This window comes from Lycium barbarum, chromosome 1, assembly GCF_019175385.1.
Source record: "Lycium barbarum isolate Lr01 chromosome 1, ASM1917538v2, whole genome shotgun sequence".
In the NCBI taxonomy this organism is placed as follows: domain Eukaryota; kingdom Viridiplantae; phylum Streptophyta; class Magnoliopsida; order Solanales; family Solanaceae; genus Lycium; species Lycium barbarum.
Window position 1 is genome coordinate 169,292,115 of NC_083337.1, and position 21,667 is coordinate 169,313,781.

Genomic DNA, 21,667 nt, shown 5'->3' on the forward strand with positions numbered 1-21,667 from the left:
TAAGTGTCAAGATATTAAGAAATATATTTATGAATTTATACCAAAAATTTAACTGACTGAGTACGCCTTACATTATTTTTTTTAAGACGGATGGAGTATAAACTACAACACACATTGTTCGTTATGCAACGAAAATATTATTAAGTATGCGTACATCAAATTTTAAAAATAAAATATGATAATACACCAAATAATATATATAAAAAAAAAAGTTAATTTTGTTAAACATGACCGATATGGCTAATCAACATACAAACCAACACAACATGCCAATGAAAAGATTCAAATTTCAATATTGTTAAAAAATGATTAGATAAAAATAAAAAATTTAGGTAACAACATCTAATCCAAATTAAGTTTCACACTGAACAATTAAAGAGCTGTTAATTAGAGAAATTTGAATTTTTGTGTGCAGAACATGTTTTAATTAAGGTAACTACAAATGTGGTGTATTCTCTCATTCAAATTATCCATAGTGACGTGTTTCTTTTGATTGACTTCATGACAATTCACAATTTCTTAAGCGTTTTAAGAGGACTTTTAAAGTTTTTAAATTTATCAAAATTAGGTGTGCCACCTTAAGTAAATAAGAAACAAAGTGGGAGTAAAATAAAATATATGAAGAAGTTAGTGCAAGTCACATCACCTTAAAAAAAAAGTTAGTATAGAGAGTTTTGAATCGTTATTTTTTAATTTTTAAAGTGTCTAAATATTTTTAAAATATCTTATAATAAATGAAAAAATATAAGACAAATATAGGAAAAAGTTTGGATGAGGCCGCCTTTAGTTGGTAACTCTTAGTTGTAATGTAATCAAGACTCTAACTAAGGACTACAAAAAGTTACATTAGCCCTTATTATATATAGTAATTCATTTAATTTACTTACAAACATCGTAATTATGTTAAGTTTTTCAGTCACGATCTTATCTTAAGAGGAGGCCTCATCCCTACACCTACATTTTTCTTGCCAAACCCTCAGGTCATGCACTCCCTACATTTCTTATTAGTGAACCTATCAGCGCTTCGCGCGGATTATATGAAAGTGATGCAAAGGGCGGTGCGCAGCCCTTACATCATATGAAAGGCGATGCTCAGCCTTATGCAGAAATTTAAAAGGGCGGTGCATTGCCCAGGCAATATATGAAAGCGATGCAAAGGGCGGTGCGCAGCCCATGCATCATATGAAAGGCGGTGCACAGCCTTATGTAGAAATTTAAAAGGGCGGTGCATGGCCCAGGCAGTATATGAAAGCGATGCAAAGGGCGGTGCGCAGCCCATGCATCAGATAAAAGGCGGTGCACAGCCTTATGCAGATATTTAAAAGGGCGGTGCATGGCTCACGTAATATATGAAAGGCGGTGCTCAGCCTTATGCAGAAATTTACAAAGGGCGGTGCATGGCCCATGTAATATATGAAAGCGATGCAAAGGGCGGTGCGCAGCCCATGCATCACATGAAAGGCGGTGCACAGCCTTATGCAGAAATTTAAAAAGGGCGGTGCATGGCCCAGGCAAAATATGAAAGCGATGCAAAGGGCTGTGCGCAGCCCATGCATCATATGAAAGGCGGTGCACAGCCTTATGCAGAAATTTAAAAAGGGCGGTGCATGGCCCAGGCAATATATGAAAGCGATGCAAAGGGCGGTGCGCAGCCCATGCATCATATGAAAGGCGGTGCACAGCCTTATGCAGAAATTTAAAAGGGCGGTGCATGGCCCAAGCAATATATGAAAGTGATGCAAAGGGCGGTGCGCAGCCCATACATCATATGAAAGGCGGTGCTCAGCCTTATGCAGAAATTTAAAAGGGCGGTGCATGGCCCAGGCAATATATGAAAGCGATGCAAAGGGCGGTGCGCAGCCCATGCATCATATGAAAGGCGGTGCACAGCCTTATGCAGAAATTTAAAAGGGCGGTGCATGGCCCAGGCAATATATGAAAGCGATGCAAAGGGCGGTGCGCAGCCCATGCATCATATGAAAGGCGGTGCACAGCCTTATGCAGAAATTTAAAAGGGCGGTGCATGGCCCAGGCAATATATGAAAGCGATGCAAAGGGCGGTGCGCAGCCCATGCATCATATGAAAGGCGGTGCACAGCCTTATGTAGAAATTTAAAAGGGCGGTGCATGGCCCAGGAAATATATGAAAGCGATGCAAAGGGCGGTGCGCAGCCCATGCATCATATGAAAGGCGGTGCACAGCCTTATGCAGAAATTTAAAAGGGCGGTGCATGGCCCAGGAAATATACGAAAGCGATGCAAAGGGCGGTGCGCAGCCCATACATCATATGAAAGGCGGTGCACAGCCTTATACAAAAATTTAAAAGGGTGGTGCATGGCCCAAGTAATATATGAAAACGATGCAAAGGGCGGTGCATGGCCCATGCATCATATGAAAGGCGGTGCACAGCCTTATGCAAAAATTTAAAAGGGCGGTGCATGACCCATGTAATATATGAAAGCGATGCAAAGGGCGGTGCGCAGCCCATGCATCATATGAAAGGCGGTGCACAGCCTTATCCAGAAATTTAAAAGGGCGGTGCATGGCCCAAGTAATATATGAAAACGATGCAAAGGGCGGTGCATGGCCCATGCATCATATGAAAGGCGGTGCACAGCCTTATGCAGGAATTTAAAAGGGCGGTGCATGGCCCAGGCAATATATGAAAGTGATGCAACGGGCGGTGCGCAGCTCATGCATCATATGAAAACGGTGAGTAATGCAGGTGCAGTGCAATGCGGCCGCGAGCATATGCAGTGGCATTTAAAAATAAATAAAGCAATGTATTCGAAGGCAAATAGAAAATATTAGTGCGTTGATATATTATTTGAAAAAAATAATTTGCGAGATTAGCTTATTGTGATTGCCGAAAGTTATTGATATTTGAAGGCACGTTCGACGCGCCATCCTTACAAGATTGTACATATTTTAGCTTCTGCAACTTGGAAACCTGCATCCAAAGAAAATTTTGTAAGTTTGGGGAGGGGGTTGATTCGCGTTGACTTTGAGAATCTAGCTCTTTGCGCTTCATGCCTCCAGCTTCGTATGAACTTGTAACCCCCGCTCATTTTAAGTCTTGGCCGACTAGTAAACAGTCTGATTAGGATCACATTATTTCAAAAAAAAATAGCCATAGTAAAATATATGTATGGTGATAAATAATTTCTGCTGAACTCGGAACTGTGACACATTGTGAAACAAAGCGAATGCCCCTTTTCCGAAGTTTTCTTCTGCCCGATGACTCTGTTGAAACAATATCCTTCTAAGTCTCTCGTTGTCACCTTGCGGTGATGCCTTTAAAAAAAATTGTCCCAGTTTTTGGCACAAAGGATGTTGAGCTTTTAAAATGGTGAGACCGAGCCTATATAGGCTGCCTACGTATCCCCCACGGGAATCAGGTCGAGTGTAGTTCATATTACAAGCGGAAATAAAATTGGAATTTTGAAGTGATGTGATCGAGGCCTATGCGGGCCGCCTACGTATCCCCCATGGGAATCAGGTCAGGCGTAGTTCATAATTACAAGCAGAAATGATATTGAAGGATTAAAGTGATGTGACCGAGGCCTATGCGGGCCGCCTACGTATCCCCCATGGGAATCAGGTCAAGCGTAGTTCATATTACAAGCAGAAATAAAGTTGAGGTTTTAAAAATTATGTGACCGAGGCCTATGCGGGCCGCCTACGTATCCCCCATGGGAATCAGGTCAAGCGTAGTTCAAATTACAAAGCAGAATAAAATTGAGATAGAACGCGGTGCTCGGTCTTATGCAAAAACTTCAAAGGGGGCGGTGCACAGCCCATGCAATATATAAAAGGCGGTCAAGCCCAAAATGTCCTATGAAAGGCGGACGAGCCTAAAATGTCCTATTAAAGGCAGACTAGCCTATAATGTCCTATTAAAGGCCGACAATCCTAAAATGTTCAATTAAAGGCGAACGAGCCAAAAATGTCCTTGTTTTTGGGTGGAAGAACCCGATATCCTATTTTAGGGTGGAAGAACCCGATATCCTATTTTAGGGTGGAAGAACCCGATATCATATTTTAGGGTGGAAGAACCCGATATCCTATTTTAGGGTGGAAAAACCCAAATGTTGTGCGTTTGCGAACAATGATGTTGTGCCTTTGCGGGGCATTTGAAAGTAATAATGCAATGCAGGTGCGGTGCTTTTGCAGTGCGGGACATTTGAAAGCAGTAGTGCGTATGCAGTGCGGGGAATTTAAAGCAATAGTGCATATGCAGTGCGTGGTATTTAAAATAGTAGTGCATGCAGTGCGGGGAATTTAAAGCAATAGTGCATATGCAGTGCGTGGTATTTAAAATAGTAGTGCATGCAGTGCGGGGAATTTAAAGCAATAGTGCATATGCAGTGCGTGGTATTTAAAATAGTAGTGCATGCGCAGAGCATTTGAAAGCAATAATATTTGTGCGTGTTATAGGAAGATTCAAACCGCTCGATGCGCAGTCCCTGCAAAGCTGTAAGCATACTTCGGCTTCCGCAACTGGAAGCCTGGGTGATATTTCACCTTGCTAAAATGTTTCCATGAATAAAGTTCCTGCGCTCAAAGAAAATTATGAGTTTCGAAATTTGTGTTGATTTTGAATCATCCTTTGCTTCATGACTTTCGTGATGTTTTCTTGATGCTAAGATTCGTATGCCGTGCATTATCGTCGAGGAGTAGCTAAAAATCGGTTCTGCGTTACTCAAAGAAGATTTGTTAGTATAAAAGGAAGTGGTTGCCTTGCGTTGAACATTGAAGCTTTGGCTTTGAATCTGTGCTTCTCGTTTCTATGTCATTGGGGAAATCTGATTATGTGAATATGGCTTGGGATAAGCCGTCTGCAAAATTTCTCCAGTTCGACTATGGGAGGAAAATTGGGATTTTTATTTATTGAGACCGGACCCAACATGGGCGCCTACGTATCCTGCTACTAACAGGAATCAGGTCGACCGTAGTTCATTTAAAGTCTAGAAAAGATTACAAAATAGCAGCCACTCCTAGAGATGGGCATGTGGAGAATGATGTTCTCAAGTGGCGAGATGATGTCCCTATCAGTCTGCTTGACTTGTTGCACGCTTTCTTTTCAAATGCCTTGGTGCCAGTTTCGATGAATCACCCCTAACAACAGTTGTCTTTGTGTTTGCAATATTACCGATTGAAGGCTCTAGCTGTAGCTTTATCTTGCCATTTTCAATCATGCTTTGAATCTTAAATCTTAGTGCTGGACATTCTTCAATGTCATGTCCTTGAATGTTTGAGTGATAAGCACAACTCTTAGATAAATCAAAGTTTGGTGGTGGATGCTTAGGTATAAATCTCTTCTTTGGTTGTAGAATACCCTTAGCACTCAACCTCTTAAATATATTTGCCAATGGTTCATTTAGAGTAGTGAAGCAAAAAGATTTCCTCTTCTTTTTATGTTGAGAGCTTGATTGTGCTTGGTGAAACCGTCGTTGGTAGCATTGCTGGGAGTTTTGCTGACGAGGACATTGCATAGTGGCATAAGATTGAAAAATTTGGTGACTTTTATGGCATTGCGCTTGATGCATAGTCGTGGAAGCAAATTGATTTTCCTTCATTTCACTTTGTAGATTTCCCAGTATCTTCGCTTGGAAGGTTTGGTGAACGTCTTGTGTTGCTGAGCTATCTATAATTCTTCCTTCTTGAATGGCATTTTCTAGTTCTCTACCAATCCTAATCAAATCAGAGAAGTTGTGTGCACAAGCTCCGAGCAACTTATCATAATATAAGTCTCCCTGAATTTGGATGAAGGTTGAGATCAATTCCCTCTCGGATAATGGAGGATGTATTTTTGAAGCTTCTAACCTCCATCGTATGGCATATTCTTGGAAAGACTCATGTGGCGTTTTCTTTATTCTAAGCAAATCGGCTATGTGCGGATCGCCTGCATTGTTAAACTCGAATTTCATTATAAATCCGCGGGCCATATCTTCCCACGTAAGCCATTTGCTAAAATCTTGTTTAGTGTACCAATTGAGTGCTGATCCTGATAAAATTTGAATGAACAATATCATTCGTACGGCTTCAATATGTCCAATACCAATTAATCTGCTGCAATAGTCCTTTAAATGAGCGACGGGATCTCCCTTCCCATTGAAAGTGTTAAACTTAGGTATTTTGTACCCTGACGGAAGCTCAACGTTTGGATGCACACATAAATCTTCATACTTCAAAATCTGGAAATTCCTTGAACATAACTCTTCATTAACGACTTTCCTCAAATTGTGGAGTTCTTTTCCCAAATCTTCATGGTAAAGCGACTTGATTTCCTTTCCAGGCCTCCTGTATGGGGATATTGCCAGTTCGTTTTCCTTACTTTTCTCGAATTGAGTGGTGGCTATGGAAAATTGAGGATTAGGAATTATCGCTACTTGATCGGGAGTGTAGGTTGAAGACATTTGTGGAATGGTATAGGTAGGATCTAAGTGAGGCGAAATGGCTAAGGAAATGTTGCAAATTGAGCTGGAAGTTGAGGTTGTGTTAGGAAGAAGGCTTAAGGTATTTCCCAGATTGACTACAATATTTTTTTCGAACCACCTTTCCTTTGCTATCATTTTGTTCTTGCACCAAACCCATACCGGTGTTGAAAGCTTCAAATCTCTCTGCCATTATAGTCTCGTCCTTAATACAGATTCGCAGCCAAAACAATGTTCAATGCCAGACAACCTTTTAAAGAGAAAAGTAAAACTTCATAAACAAAATAAAATGTTAGTGCATGAAGTAAATGCCCAAAATAATATATATATATATATATATATATATATATATATATATATATATATATATATATATATATATATATAATCCTTTTTTTTTTAAGTTAGATTAGTTCGTGATCTAATTAAGCAGGCTCTAGATTAGAGACGACTTGAGTCATATAAAGGAAACGAACGGACGAAAATGAATCATCAGCTATTTAGCTCTGACGATTGAGAATAAATCGGAAGAAAGGAAACCACATTAGAGTAGAACATGTCATTTGAAGAAAGGCTGACTCATATCGAACGCCAAAGCTTGGTTCTGAGTTAATTCTTACCAATTCCAGCATATATATTTTTTTAAAAAAAACAAATGCCCCAATTTTAGGACGTTTTGACAAAATGTCTTGGTTGCATCCCAAAATTGTCCCAGTTTCATGCTCCTTCGTTTGGGGAATATTAAAATTTGTAGTAAATAAGACCGGGCCTTATATAGGCTGCCTACGTATCCTGTATCCGACAGGAAATCAGGTCAAACGTAGTTCGGGTGGTGTGTAAAAAGTTTTTTTTTTTAATGATGCAAGGATTAGCTTAGAGAAGATCATGATTGATCGGGCGCAAGACAGTTGAATTTAATATACCCGAGAGTTACGAAGCACTGGCGGGTTGCAAAATGTCAAGGACAGGAGACCTATGAGATTGTCCTTCGACTTGTCTGCCAAAAATTGAAATTAATGGGTGCGCGAAGATAAATTTCAGCGACCTAGAATGACGCGATTGACTGAGCGAAGACTCCGCAGAAGCAAGGTACTTGAACAGTCATTCTTGAACAACTTGATGGCAAAAATCGAACAAATATCGAGAAGTGCCATTTGATAGATTGGACCAATAAATTTGGACATCTACCAATTTAAGAAACGATAAATGCTGAAAATGATAGAATTTGAAAGTAAAAGTTCCATGACGTAAACCGAGTGCGAAATGGATTCTACGATGCATGGAGCTAACGGGTCAAATGTTCCGTCGTTTGAGACAGAAGATCATACTCGTAAAAGAAGGACACAAAAATCTCTAGAATTTGTAGTTTGATGCGAGACAAATTGTTCGACACTAATAGATTTGAGTAAGTAAGCAAATAACGATAAGAGAATGCCTATTAAAACAAAGTTGGAATGATAAGAGTTAACTTTAAGGATTTTCAAGGCTAGTTCATGTATGCGAAAATTAGGAAATTTCCTCCGACGATTAGAAATTTGTCGGGAGTCATGCTAAGAATGCGAACGATCTTAAAGGTGCTCTAGAGTGGCTAAAGTGCGCTAACTGCGGAATAAATAGTTTTTTTTTTTTTTTGAAGTGAAGATGATGCAAAAATAATTAATGAACAATATGCAATTGTGCGGCAAAGCAAATATGAATTTTACTTTTCTTCTGAAACAAAGATGATGTTAGTAAATATCAAGTAATAACATTTCACAAATAAATTTAAGTAATGATCTTGGTATCAGGTGATAATCGCAAATAAATTCAAAAGCAAGCATATTGCAAATAAATTCAAGTAAACCACTTAGCAAGCAAGTACGCAACTTAAAAGCTTATAACACAAGTATATAAAATAACAGTCACGCGTGTTAATACGTAGGGGACCTCCTTATAGCCGAGGTAGGCCTAGCGTGTATTTGAAAGATGAAGGTGCCATTATATGTCATCCCATTTGCTCTTTAATTAATTAAACGAGTCTATTCCCAAAATGAAGTACATAAATATTTTTAAGCTTTATTACATGCCAAATAAGAAAAGAAAAAATATTCCTAAAAATAAGCTAAGTTCAATTGCGTCCAAGCTTCTTTCAAAACTTGCGATCTTCATGGCTATCTGCGTCACAAAAGGTTAGTCAAATCCCACCATCCTAAAGTTTAATTAATTAGAGTAATGGTCGATATTTGGCACAATCAACTTCAAATAATGCACACATAACATGATAAGCGTCGCTTGGGTCATGAACCCACTTGGACATTTTGGTAACGTTTACTAATGGACTTAATACACCTTGGGTATTAAGCCTCCTAGGCTCGTGCATGTCCTTAAAAGAGTTTTGGCTTAGCTCTATCTTAGGCTAACTGAGAGTTGGCTTACTACACACAGGGTTCCCGAGCGGACTATTCGAGTGAGAAGGCTACGCGGTCCCCGTTACTCGAGCACCCCGCGCATACGCCAACTCTCCTAAAATTTGAATTCTACGAAAAAAATTTGCGGGTGCGCAAAACACACCTCGCGTGTACGTGTGATAGTGTGAGTTTTCCAGAAGTGGAAGAAATATGACCGGAATGCCAATTTAAGGAAAGCAGTAACATATTATTACATAGAAAATTTCACATAATAAAGCAATCACTTAAAAGAACATAAAAGAAACAAACAAGGCAACAATAAGAGCAAACATAAAGAAAACAACCAAACATCCAACAAATTAATTATCAACCTAAGTTTGTTATGGTTAAGAACCTAGAAGTTCCCCAGTGGAGTCGCCAAGCTGTTATACCCCATTTTAACCGGGTTGAAGCGGAGTACAACATATTGGTGATTCCTAAATTGATTTGTTTTAAGGAGTCGCCACCTAATTAGTTCAACGGTGAATTATGACACCTAGATATTAACTAAGGTAAAGCTAAAACTAAACCTCTATTAATGATCTGCTTAATCAGTGTGATTCTAGGTAAGGATTCTATATTATCCTAAAGGGAAGGTGTCAGGCATCCTTTAGAATCCGTTAACTACGGTTATCCGGTCAAACTTAAGTTAATTAATTAAAGTTAAAGATGTAAATGTAACATTTAAATTTTAAAAAATTGGCTCACAACGTTGCCGATGTTTTAAAAGGAAAATATAAACTATTTAAAATAACACCTGTAAATATTATTAGAGCTTTAGATAATAAAGCTATTTAAAATAAACTTAAGAATGTTGCTAAAGCTTCAAGTGAAAAATATAATAATGCTATAGAAAATAATCTTATAAATATTGCTATGGCTTTAAAAAAAAATGCTATTTTGAAAAAATAAAATTTTGCAAAATAGAATAATTTGCATATAAATGGAAAAGAGTGCGGGTTGCAGCGTTTTAATATTTGAAACAACTCAAATGGCGAGATATTAATTGATTTTGCAATTTAAGAATATAGACCATGTGCGAATTTTCTTTCTCCTTTTCATTATCTCTTATTAATTATGCTTAGCTAAAAATGTACATGATTCAAACTTGAAAAGTTATTTATAAAATATACTTGAATTTATATTTGTGTATTAGTGAAATCCTGAAATTCCTAAAATAGTAAGAACAAAGATGATTCCTTTAACCCAAAATATATAGGCATGCTATTTTGCAAATCGATTATTCCAATAAAATAAATATTATATATGCTATAAATAGTTCAACATAAAAAGAAACTTATGGGACTAATGGCGAGTTTCTCTCTTAAATTCTACCCATTATACTAAAGCTAACCCACTAAATTTACTAGAATTCATCTAAGTTAGGAAAACAAAACAAGGGTTAGTCAAATAATACAAATTAAATGCATAAAAAAAAATATAAAAAAATAAATAGAGGCTGAAATAAAATTAAATGGGCTCAGCCCATTTTGAAGGATTGCTACTGCTGCTGTTGCTGCCTATTGGGCTTTGGCCCAGGACTTGTTTTTTTTTTCTATCTTTTTTGCGGACAGATGGCTGGACAGGGAGAGGAGTCATGTTGGGCGTTGAGCCCAACGCCAAATGCGGAAGAAGAACGAGTCTCTCGAACTCGTATGTGAGGTTCATGCAAAGAAATGAAAGAAAGAGAAATTAGTATACTAATAATATACATAAATATACATAATCAAACACATTATACTTGTAATGCACAAACATATAAGACTTGTATAGGCACAGAATCACCAAGCATTCATGCGACTTCCTGCTTTCAGCTGGAAGAAGAAGAAAGGAAGTACTTCGGTTCATGTTTTTGAAATCATTTTTTAGTCTTAAAACAAAAAAAAAAAAAAACAACGAAAACTGGAATAATTGCTCCAGAGGGTTTCAACACAGCAGAATGGTAACACCTAGGCTAGGTGCTATTGCAAAAAAAAAAAAAAAACTGAATCAAAATCATAAAGTGAATGCTTCTACATAAACTAGCAAAACAGAGCTTCATTACGCACCGAAGGATATTGCCTAGACATGGGAAGTTAAAACAGAAAAGGGAACAGTGATAACATGTACCCATATTAAACATGCTAAACAAAGAGAAGGATTTGGACATAATAACCAGCCGTGAAAAACCAAACAGGGGAGGGACAGCAGGATCTGTCACCACAACAAGCTGAGTAGAAAGGCAAAGAGACCACTATTATGACTAAACACACTGATCCACAACCAAACCTGTATTTAGACTTAAGAAAACTATTTAATAATACCCTATCTATGAGGACACAGAATACTCAAACATCAGCAAATTTCAACCTGTTGACATACTTGAGACATCATTTCAAGACATACAAAAAAAGCACTAAAAAATGGGTAACATACGGCAGTCAACACACAGATTTGCACACTGGATACACATTTAATCATTTTAAATGGAGAATTTTGTATGTGTGGCATAGGCAGAGTTTAAAAGAGATGCACTAGAAATACACAGCGCGTATTGAACCTAAACATGGCAGATTTGTGGTACAAAGCAACCACTGAATTCAGGAGGAGTACTTATAATATTCAGACACATTTTAGTCCACATTTTTCATATTAACAAGACAAACACTAGTGGCTACATCAGATATCACCCCTGCCAATAGATTTCCATCAGAAGCATTTTCGATGAAATTTGTATTTCCGATACATTTCAATTTTTTTTAGTAGTGGCAACTGTTTTTTTTTAACGCATGAGTACCATTTAATTAATTAAGAAAGAAAGAAAGTGGTTATATGCAAAACAGAAAAGGCTCAAATATGCCATTGAACTATCGGAAATGGCTCATTTATGCCACTCATCGATAGTTTGGCTCATTTATGCCATCGCCTGTTACCAAAATGACTAATTCATACCATTTTTCATTAATTCCGTTTTATAATACCATATATGACACGTGGCCTCCAATTAGAGGTCTACGTCGTTTAATTAAACCAACCCAATTTTAAATCCTAAATTAATAAAAAATCCGATCCATACACCCGGCCCACCCACAACCATAATCTAGTTGGAGGCCACATGTCATATATGTTATTGTAAAACCGGCGTTAGTGAAAAATGACATGGATGAGTCATTTCAGTAACGACGATGTCATAAATGAGGCAAATTATTGATGAGTGCATAAATGAGCTATTTCTGATAGTTCAATGGCATAAATGAGCCAAACTATCGATGAGTGACATAAATGAGTCATTTCCGATAGTTCGATGGCATATTTAAACCTTTTCCGAATGCAAAATGACTTGTTATAAATAGATCATCTTTTTTTATTCACTAACTCATACTTTCAACGTCACAATTTATCCAGTATGTTTGATTAATCACATAATTTAAAAAAGAAAAGAAATATTTTTGAAAATTATGATATTAAACATATGCCATGACATTTATGTTGTTGTATAACAACATGCTATTCAGGGTGAAATTTGTAGAAAATTTAAAGTTAATTTATCTTTTAACATAAAAATTTATCATTTTTTGATAAACAGACTAATAAGAAGGAATCGAAAGCCACATAAAATGGAATAGAGGAAGTAATAAATAAGTATTACATGCTCATATATGACAAGAATACTGACCTTCAGAATGATTACCTCTCCTTTAGTAACACTCGTAAACATTTCGCCTCCCACATGCTCTATTCCTAATATAACAAGCAAGAGTTTTAAGTTGATCTTTCAATATCAATTAAATACACAGTATTAACACTTGATCATATGATCCCTATAAGGGGTGGAAAAATTAGCCCGCAAAAATATAACTCTTTCAAGTTTTGAGCGGGTTACTAATCCGCATATTGATTGATTCAATCTTTTTTATTCACCTAGCTCGGCTCATTAAAAATTTGGGCTGATATGTAGTCGAGATTGCATGACTCATGAGAGCCTGTCAAAAAAATTAATTTCTTTTACATATGTTATATTAACTCAATTCATTTTGACCCATCTAAATTTTGCCCGACTCTCTAAATTCAGCTAAACCTACCCATTTAACACCACTAATTCCTGTATATTACGCATTTTTGTTCCCTTTAGTATAGCTCGCAGGCGTCCAGTCTATTTTTTGAGTGAGAATAATGAGGTTGGCTTATGAATTTTTGGACGTGCTTCATCTAATATATATAGTGTATGAAAAGTACTACTTTTTTCCACTTTAATCAATTCCATTCTTTAATGGAAAGGCCAAATAATTAATTATCATTTCCACTTTAATCAATTCCTATGATTACTTACGGATAAAGAGTTAGGCAAGATTAGTGCAGGCTAGAGGGTTTGGCAAGAATAGTGTAGCAGCAAATGGGCCTTTTTCTCCTTTTCTTTTCTTTTTTGGTTAGTAACTTTAGGAACACATGAAAACATCGTCTTAACTTTAAAAAAGAAATAAAAAAAGCCTTTGCTAAGTAAGAAATATGGGTCGTCCGAGATAGAAACAGTTTGTAAACACTGTTTTCATGTTATTTATAATGTGTTTGGTATTTGTCACGAAGTGTGAAGAAGTCATTTATTTCATGTATCGTAACTTTTAAATTTTATATTACTTGGTTCAACTAAAATTATGGATCTTTACTCATTGCTATATTCATATTGTTAGTTTTGTTCGGAAAGTCATTTTCTTTTGAATTATCTCAATATATATTTAACTTCATATTTGATTTAATCTACAACTAGACATTATTATCAATATTTTACACTAAGAAGTTTAATAAGAAAATATTACCATTAATTGCTGGCATTATTATCAATATCTAATAAAAAATATTTTTCATGGCCCGATAGCTAAGAAATTTGTTCACTTTGCTGAATAAAACAAAGTGACGTGAAGATCGAATATGGCTGAAGTGTCGAAAGAATTGTTTTCTTAGTCTTTCACCTTATAGTTTTGAAATGAATATCTTTTTTCTTGTTGCTTCGCCTTTGCATAAAAGAACAAAAGGAGAAATTAAATGTGTTCTAGCTAGAATATTATATCAGACACCAAGAAATATTTTCCACAAAATAAAGTAACATATATTAGGAGTCCTTTATTATGATAGGACGTTTATGGAATATCATGTTACATACTCACCGTCAGATCAGCCAAACATTTAGATATGGACAGAAAATACATAAACTAATTAACTTTTTGTTCTATCAAGACTTATTTTTATTACAGAAATTAATTTAAATAGTTAATACTTGTACAACTCCATGACCCAACAATAATATGCACGACATATTACTTTGAGAGCAGCAAATCCAGCTTGTTTAGCCAAGGCTTCAAATTGTTGCTTTGTTCTTTCTTTCCCTCCATCAAGCATAGTCATCATTAACATGTCAACACCAAATGTATGCTTAGAAAGATCATTAGTCTCTGGATATTCTGGTTGTATTTTTTCTATTACCACAACCTTACTATCTTTTGGCAAAGCGCTCCAACAATTCTTCAATATTTTCAGGCAATATTCGTCATCCCAGTCATGAAGTACTGCCTACATTTATAATCAAGTTGGAGATTACTAAACGTAGCAGAGCAACTCTTAACGAAATCGTTACACTACTAAAAACATAAAGTGGCAACTTTTAATTATTATTTTTAAACGCATAATCCACCTTTTACGAGAGAAGAAAAAGTTGTTATACGCGGCCTGTCTCAACAAGATTGGGGCCTCAGGCCAAACTTCATAAAGAGGCCCTAATTTTTTTTATAAAAAAAAGAAAAGAAAAGATCGTCATATATATTTTAGGTGTAGAAGACTTGAGAATTTTCAAGTCGTTTGGTACGTAAACTAAGTTATCCCGGTATTATAGTCCTGAGATTATAATCTCCGGACTATCTCAACTGGGAGGTGCGACAAAATAATACCAAGCTTGATCGGATAAGATAGGTTATTCAAGATTAAGTTTGGGATAAATCTTATACCTTGTTTGGTTGAGATAAATTTATACCTTCTACCAAATAAGGTATAAATTTTATCCCAAATTTAATCCCGGGATATCCCACCTTATCCCGCGTACCAAACTATTAAGAGTACAAGAATAATAAAAGGGAGAAGGAAATAAGTAAATATGGGCAATAGAATAGTTACCCAAATAAATAAGGATACTACAAATCTACAATTACCTAAAAAAGCTTTTCCATTCCCCCAATTATGCTGCCAACGGTACCCACTCCCCCGTAAAAGGGAAAAAATTACTATTGTACTTTTCCTACAAAAAAAACCCCAATTATGCGGGCCCCCGTCCCTAATAAAAGAAAGAAGTTACTATTATACATTTCCTCAAATATATCTCTTCAAACTTCAAAGTTAACATAGGATTATAATATACCTCTGTACTATCAGAAAGGGTTAAATATACCCCTCGTTATACGGTAGTGGTGGAAGAAGAAGGGGAAGAGAGGGGTAAATGGGTTGGGGTGGTGAGGTGGCATGCCATGTGGTGTCCACCTCACCGAGTTGTGAGTGCCACATCAGATCTCATGTCCACCATGGACAATTTTAATAGAGAAGGTCTATATTTGGACCCAAAGTATAACGAGGAATATATTTAACCCTTTTATGATAGTACGGGAGAATATTTAACCTTTTCCCTTTTTTTAAATAGTAAACTATATATATATATGGTCTTAAAGAAAAGTGGAGCCCCCACCTAGGCCATTGTCTTACCTGCCTTGCCTATGAGCCGGCATTGTATGCAGAATGATTTGTTATAAATATCTTTGTCTTTTTTTATTCACTAATTAACTCATACTTTCAAGTTACAATTTATACAGTGGTGTTTCACTAACCACAAAATTTAAGAAAGAAAGGAAATATTTTTAAAAGTTATGATCTTAAGCATATGCTGTAATATTTATGTGGCTATATAACATGCTACTGGGGTGAAATACATCGAAAATCTAAGTTAAATTATCGTCCAATATAAAAATGTGTTATTTTTTTTAATAAACAGACTAATAAGAAGGAATCGAATATCACATAAATAGAGAGAGTAATAAATTAGTGTAACATAAATATATATATATATATATATATATATATATATATATATATATATATATATATATATATAAAAAAACTGACCTTCAGAATGATTACCTCCCCTTTAGGAACACTATTAAACATATCTCCTCCCACATGCTCTATGCCTAATATAACAAGCAAGATCAAGCTTAATTTGATTTTCAATATCAATTAAATACATAACATTAACACAAGAATATGATCCCTATTAGAGGTGGCAAAATTAGCTGATGAAAACATGACTCGTTCAACTTTTAGGCAGATATATAGTCGAGATTGCATGACTCACAAGAAAGAAAGAAAATGTCAAGAATGGCAACTCATTTAATTCGATCAATTTTGATTCGCCCAACTCAGCTCATTTAAAAGTTGGGTTGATATGTAGTCGAGATTGCATGACTCATGAGAATCGTGTTAGAATAGTTTAATTTTTTTTTAAAATATATTATATACTATATCCATAATAAAGTAAAAAAAAAATATTAGTATACACAAATTATAATTATAAGAAAACAAACGAAAAGATTAAAACTTTCTAAAAGTTGGGCGGTTGGACTATAACGCATTATTTAGTCCATTTTGACCCAACTCAGCTCAACTCCCATATCATTTGGGCGGATTATTAACTCGTCCATTTGTCTTTTTTTTTTACGCAGATCAAAGGCACTGGCCTTTAATTTTTGCCTCTCAAATTGCTAGTCATTAATTTTTGCCCTTCGCCTAATACCCCGAGGTTTAGGCCTATTCGGGCAAAAGTTTTTGCCTTAAGTAGAGTTTGCAGTCAACCTCTGCCTGATAAGTTAGAGTTTGAGGCAAACTCTACTTAAGGTAAAGTTTGAAACTTTGCCTGATAAGGTGGAGTTTGTAGTCAAACTCTGCCTTGCGAATCCCAAACTCTGCCTTGTGATTTCTTTTTAATTTTTGAATGAGTGGGCGTTCGAACCCGAAATGCAAGAGTTTTATGTGAAGGGTAAAAATTAAAGATTAGCAATTTGAGGGGCAAAAATTAAAGACCACCCCCGAATAAGGACAATCGTGCAAATTGCCCTCCATTTATTAGCTCAATCCACTTTAACCCACCAAAATTTAGCCTCACTCCCTAAATTCAGCCCAACCCCCCTATTTCACACCCCTAATCCCTATTCAATTAAGATACATAAATGGTACTAAAGGGGACAAATGCGTAATATATAGGGTTTTGGTAATTACCTTCATAAGTAGGAGCATCTTTGATGACAGGAGGTAGGTCAAAATTGGTACCCTTGATATTAGGATACTTAGAAATTATAGAAGCCAACGATATCCCAAGTCCACCTCCCACATCTATTACCTCGTTTACTCCTTGGAAGCCTTTGTAACACTCAAGAATTCTATTCATTTCAATGCAAGTGTGGTTTTGCATAGCTTTGTTGAACACCACATTGAATCTACTATCTTTTCCATGGTATTCAAATGCATGCACTCCATGGGCCTTGTTGAATGGTATCTCACCATCTAGAATTGCATCTTTCAAGTGAAACCTTAACAAAAAAGAGAGTCAGAATATCAGCTTAGACGACTTCTCTATAATAGCCGTCCTCCGTAAATAACTTTTCACTATAAGGGCCAAGTTTTTTTCGGAATCGATTAATTGTCATGATATGTTATATATATTTTATGTTCTCTATAACAATATTTCGCTATAGCAGCTAAAAAATATCTCGACAAATGACATCGTTATATAAAGATTTGACTGTATATCCAATCAACAATAATTTAAGATCACAATAATGGAACAAGGGTTTAACTTATAAAATAACACTCTATTGACATGAGCATAAAATATTTTTACACTAACTTATATTTTAACCTATTACATAGTAAACTAATTTACGTCAATGTTCTTTTTTTAAGGTCACAATTTAGATTTTCCCCTATTTTTAAGATTTAATTGTGCAAATATAAACCTTGAAACTGATAAAACATTAGACTGTCATCTATCATTTAGGATATATTAGATAGTGGTCTAACATTTATGTAAGATCTTCAATTTTCTGTATGAAAAATGAATTTTAAAAAAAGAGGGTCAATTACTAAATAATTGTCCTAAAAAGAGACAATTGGCGAAAATAGTACACCCTCTATCCTAATATATGTTAATGGGTTCAGAGTATAATTAACGGTCAAAAAACTTAATTTTCGATGCTAATTCGAGTATAGATTCTTCAGTGTTTTAGAAATAAAATTACATATTTGAAAACTATATGAAAAGTACTACAAGTCAAAATAGCTATTGATCATCAGGGGCGAATATATATAGAGCGTGGGGGGGAGGGGTGTTTGGTAAAAAATTACATTGTATATATAGGGTATATTTTCTGTGTTTATATACTTATATTAACTTTTGAATACCCTAAACAAATAAAAAAAAGTTAGCTCAAGCGGTTCAGAGTATTCAAAATTGTCTCTGGCATCCTTGGTTCAATTCCCAGTGGCAATATTTGTTTTTTTATTTTTTTTTATTTTTTATATCTAGCTTTTGTTGTTTTTTCCGAACCTTTGTTCTTCAAGTTATTAATTACTCTCACTATTCATAGATGCAGGTCTACATGCAGTTATCTTTTAGATGATCAGATACTGCCAAAATTTGTCCATTGATTATACTCAATGATACAAGTATGAGAAAACATGCATGAAATCTTACCATGAATTGACACCTACTGGATCAGTAGTCAGTAGTAAAAAGGGAGCAATTGATGATCCATTTTCATCTGAGATTAAACTCTGGCTCAAAGGTGTCAAATTATATGATGTGTGAGTTTGCCCATCATCATCCTTTGTAATATTGCATGTGAGAAAAGACTGACTTGCAAGAAACCTTAGAATCCTTTCAAGAAGAAGTGGGGCTTTAGGGTTTTTTGTGGGAATTTGACATGCTATTTCATAAGAAGATAGTTGAGTATTAGCTTTTGCTATGATCTCAAATAAGTCAAGTTCAATGGCAGCTCTTAAAACCATGTTAAGATATAAACCAGCAGGAAGGTTCATAGCCTTCATCAAAGAATTTTCTTCTTCATTGGATAAAGCCAAATCCATTTCTTGAAATAACAACTAGACAATAACTCAAAGGCGTTCGCTCTTCTTTTTTGATAGAGAATAATGAGGTTGGCTTATGAATTTTAGGACGTGTTTCATCAAATATATATAGAGTAGAGAATAATGAGGTTGGCTTATGAATTTTAGGACGTGTTTCATCCAATATATATAGAGAGTGAGAGAGTACAACCTTTACACTTTAATCAATTCCATTTTTAATGGATAGATGAGGCCGAATATTTTGACAATTTAATGAAGGTATTTAAGGGTGGTTAGGCAGATCCTTTATCTGGTTCTAGATTTTAGAATCTTGAAAAAAGAAGTGGTTGAGATCCTGGTCTTATCTTCAGCAAGCCCTTTTTCTTTGGCTGATTTGCAAAATTATAAGTAATATTTTTCACCCTTATTTAACTTTGTCCCAGTTAAGGAATTTGCGCAGAAGTAGTTTCGATGTTACACACACCGAAACAATGTAAACTTATGCTTTCACAAATCATTCCTGCCTGCAAGTCATGGCTTTGGGTGTGTTCGGCAGAGAAGAAAATGTTTTACGAGGAAAATGTTTTCCTGGAAAAATGTGTTCTTGGAAAATAAGTGAATTTCTATTTATTGTTTCATGTTTATTTGGGTGGCGGAAAATAAGTGAATTTTTTACTTATTTTCTCATGTTCATTTGGTTGGTAGAAAATATTTTCAGGAAAATACCCACCCAAGTCCCACAACTCCACCCCAACCCCACCACCCCATACCACACCAACCCCCCACCCCCACCCCAATTTCTTTTTTTTTGAAGTTTTTAATTTGTTTTCTGGATTTTCTAAACCACCGCATCCCCCCACCCCCCAACGTGGACCCATACCACACCAACCCCTACAACCAACCACCCCACCCCCAATTTTTTTTTTTGAAGCTTTTAGTTTTTTTCTGGATTTTCTAAACCACCACATCCCTCTCCCACCCCCGGCGTGGACCCATACCACATCAACCCCCACCCCCAATTTTTTTTTTTTTTTTGAAGTTGGAAATTTTCTTTTCTGGATTTTTTAAACCACCACATCCCTCCCCCCCCCCCCCCCAAAAAAAAAGTTTTAAAAGTTACTTTTTTCGGATTTTTACACCACCCACCCCCCCTCCCCCAATAACCACGCAAACTTTCAATTTTTATAATTTTTTAATAAAGATAAAATTAAATAGGAAGTAGAAAATTCGAGGGGTGGGTGGGTGCAGGTTAGAGCCGTGGGGGTGGGGTGCAGGGTGGGATGGGGAGGGGGAGGGATGTGGTGGTGTAGAAACCCAAAAGAACTTTCTTTTTTTTTTTAAAAGTTGGTGCGGGGGAGTGGGGGTGGGGTGCGGGGTAGGGTGCGGCATGGGGGGAGTGGTTGGGGGGTGGGGTGGTGCATGGTTACGAAAGTGGTTGGGGTTTGGTAGTTGGGGGTGGGGGTGGGAGTTAGGGGTGGGTGGTGCAAAAAATAAAAAAATTCAAAACTTTTTTTTTCAAAACAAAATTAATTTTTTTTTGGGGGGGATGGGGGGTGCAGTGGCGTTGGGGGTGGGATGGGGTGGTGGGAGTGGTTGGGGTTTGGTAGTTAGGGGTGGGCGTGGGGGTGGGGGTGGACGTGGAGGTGGGTGCTGCAAAAAACCAAAAAAAAAAAATCTCAAAACAATTTTTTTTTTTTGGGGGGTGGGGGTGGGGTGGTGGGACTGGTTGGGAGGGGGGGGGGGGGGGTTGGGTGGTTGGTGTAATGCATTGTGGACTTGTTTTCCTTACTTTTATTAGGGAAGTCATTTTTCACATTTTTAAGGAACTTGTTTTCCTAAAGAAAATGTTTTCCAATTTTTTTGACCAAACGAACATGAGAAAATTGGAAAACGTTTTCCTTCATACCGAACACACCCTTTAAGTAAAATCTTCATTCTATCAATTTTTAAATTTAAAAGTATAATCTCCATTCTACTTTTTATTAAATTGTTCACAAGTTATGCCAGATTGACCAGATTAGTATGTGTTGTTTATTCGTTGACAAGTTATTCTAGATTGACAAGATTTGATATTTTCCTCATCCTATATACCTGTCTTGTTTAAGTTGTTTACAGTCGTACCGTATTGGCATGAATTCCATATGGTGCTCAATTATTGTTCTTAGATGAATTAAAACATTTTAGCCCAGTATTTAAACCAAAATACATGCATGTACATATTGATATACTAATGGTTGCATATGTTACATAATTTTTTTTGGACTTTATATTTTATGCACTATCGGTATAAAAAGATTTACACTAAAAAGTAACATAAAAATAATTGCCAGTAATTAGTCATAACAGACAAAATTAGTAAATGAACGATAGTATTAATTTTCTTTACATTATCAATATATAAATTGATATATTTTCCGTGTGGAAGTCTGTTTTGATTCTGTTTGTGAGAAATTTCTTTTTCGTTTAGTGATAGAAAGATGTAACAACATAACATTTGTTGCAACTTAGCTAAGTTAGAAAGTTTTTATTTGAGGAAAAAACGGTGAAAATCTTTTCATGGACAAGGGCCTTTGGAATTTAATTTCTTCTTCTAAAAACAATAAAAGTTTGCGAGTAGCACATGAGCTCTAAGGTCCTTTTACAAGAAGTTCTTTTGTAAACACTTCCATATA

General features: G+C 36.0%; 2 protein-coding genes across 2 annotated transcripts; both read right to left on the reverse strand.

The window, feature by feature from the left end:
* Positions 1-5,052: 5,052 nt before the first annotated feature.
* Positions 5,053-6,420, reverse strand: LOC132617946 (uncharacterized). Its single transcript, XM_060333013.1, has one exon. The coding sequence runs from the start codon at positions 6,418-6,420 to the stop codon at positions 5,053-5,055; it is 1,368 nt and encodes a 455-aa protein (XP_060188996.1).
* Positions 6,421-13,924: 7,504 nt separating this feature from the next.
* On the reverse strand, positions 13,925-19,129 carry LOC132626663 (myricetin 3-O-methyltransferase 3-like). Its single transcript, XM_060341610.1, has 4 exons — positions 18,625-19,129; positions 17,151-17,461; positions 16,002-16,066; positions 13,925-14,408 (listed from the first exon to the last, which is right to left on the reverse strand). Exons 1-4 carry the CDS (start codon positions 19,014-19,016, stop codon positions 14,109-14,111), a joined length of 1,068 nt encoding a protein of 355 aa, XP_060197593.1. The 5' UTR covers positions 19,017-19,129; the 3' UTR covers positions 13,925-14,108.
* Between the last annotated feature and the right edge of the window lie 2,538 nt (positions 19,130-21,667).

Bases quoted from the DNA above. Each gene is read 5' to 3' on its own strand.
- LOC132617946 (XM_060333013.1), bottom strand. From the start codon at position 6,420: ATGTCTTCAACCTACACTCCCGATCAAGTAGCGATAATTCCTAATCCT.
- LOC132626663 (XM_060341610.1), bottom strand. From the start codon at position 19,016: ATGGATTTGGCTTTATCCAATGAAGAAGAAAATTCTTTGATGAAGGCT. The intron at 16,067-17,150 runs GTAATTACCAAA...TTGTTATATTAG, and splicing joins AGATGCTCCTACTTATGAAG to GCATAGAGCATGTGGGAGGA. The intron at 14,409-16,001 runs GTCAGTTTTTTT...TTATAAATGTAG, and splicing joins GGGAGGTAATCATTCTGAAG to GCAGTACTTCATGACTGGGA.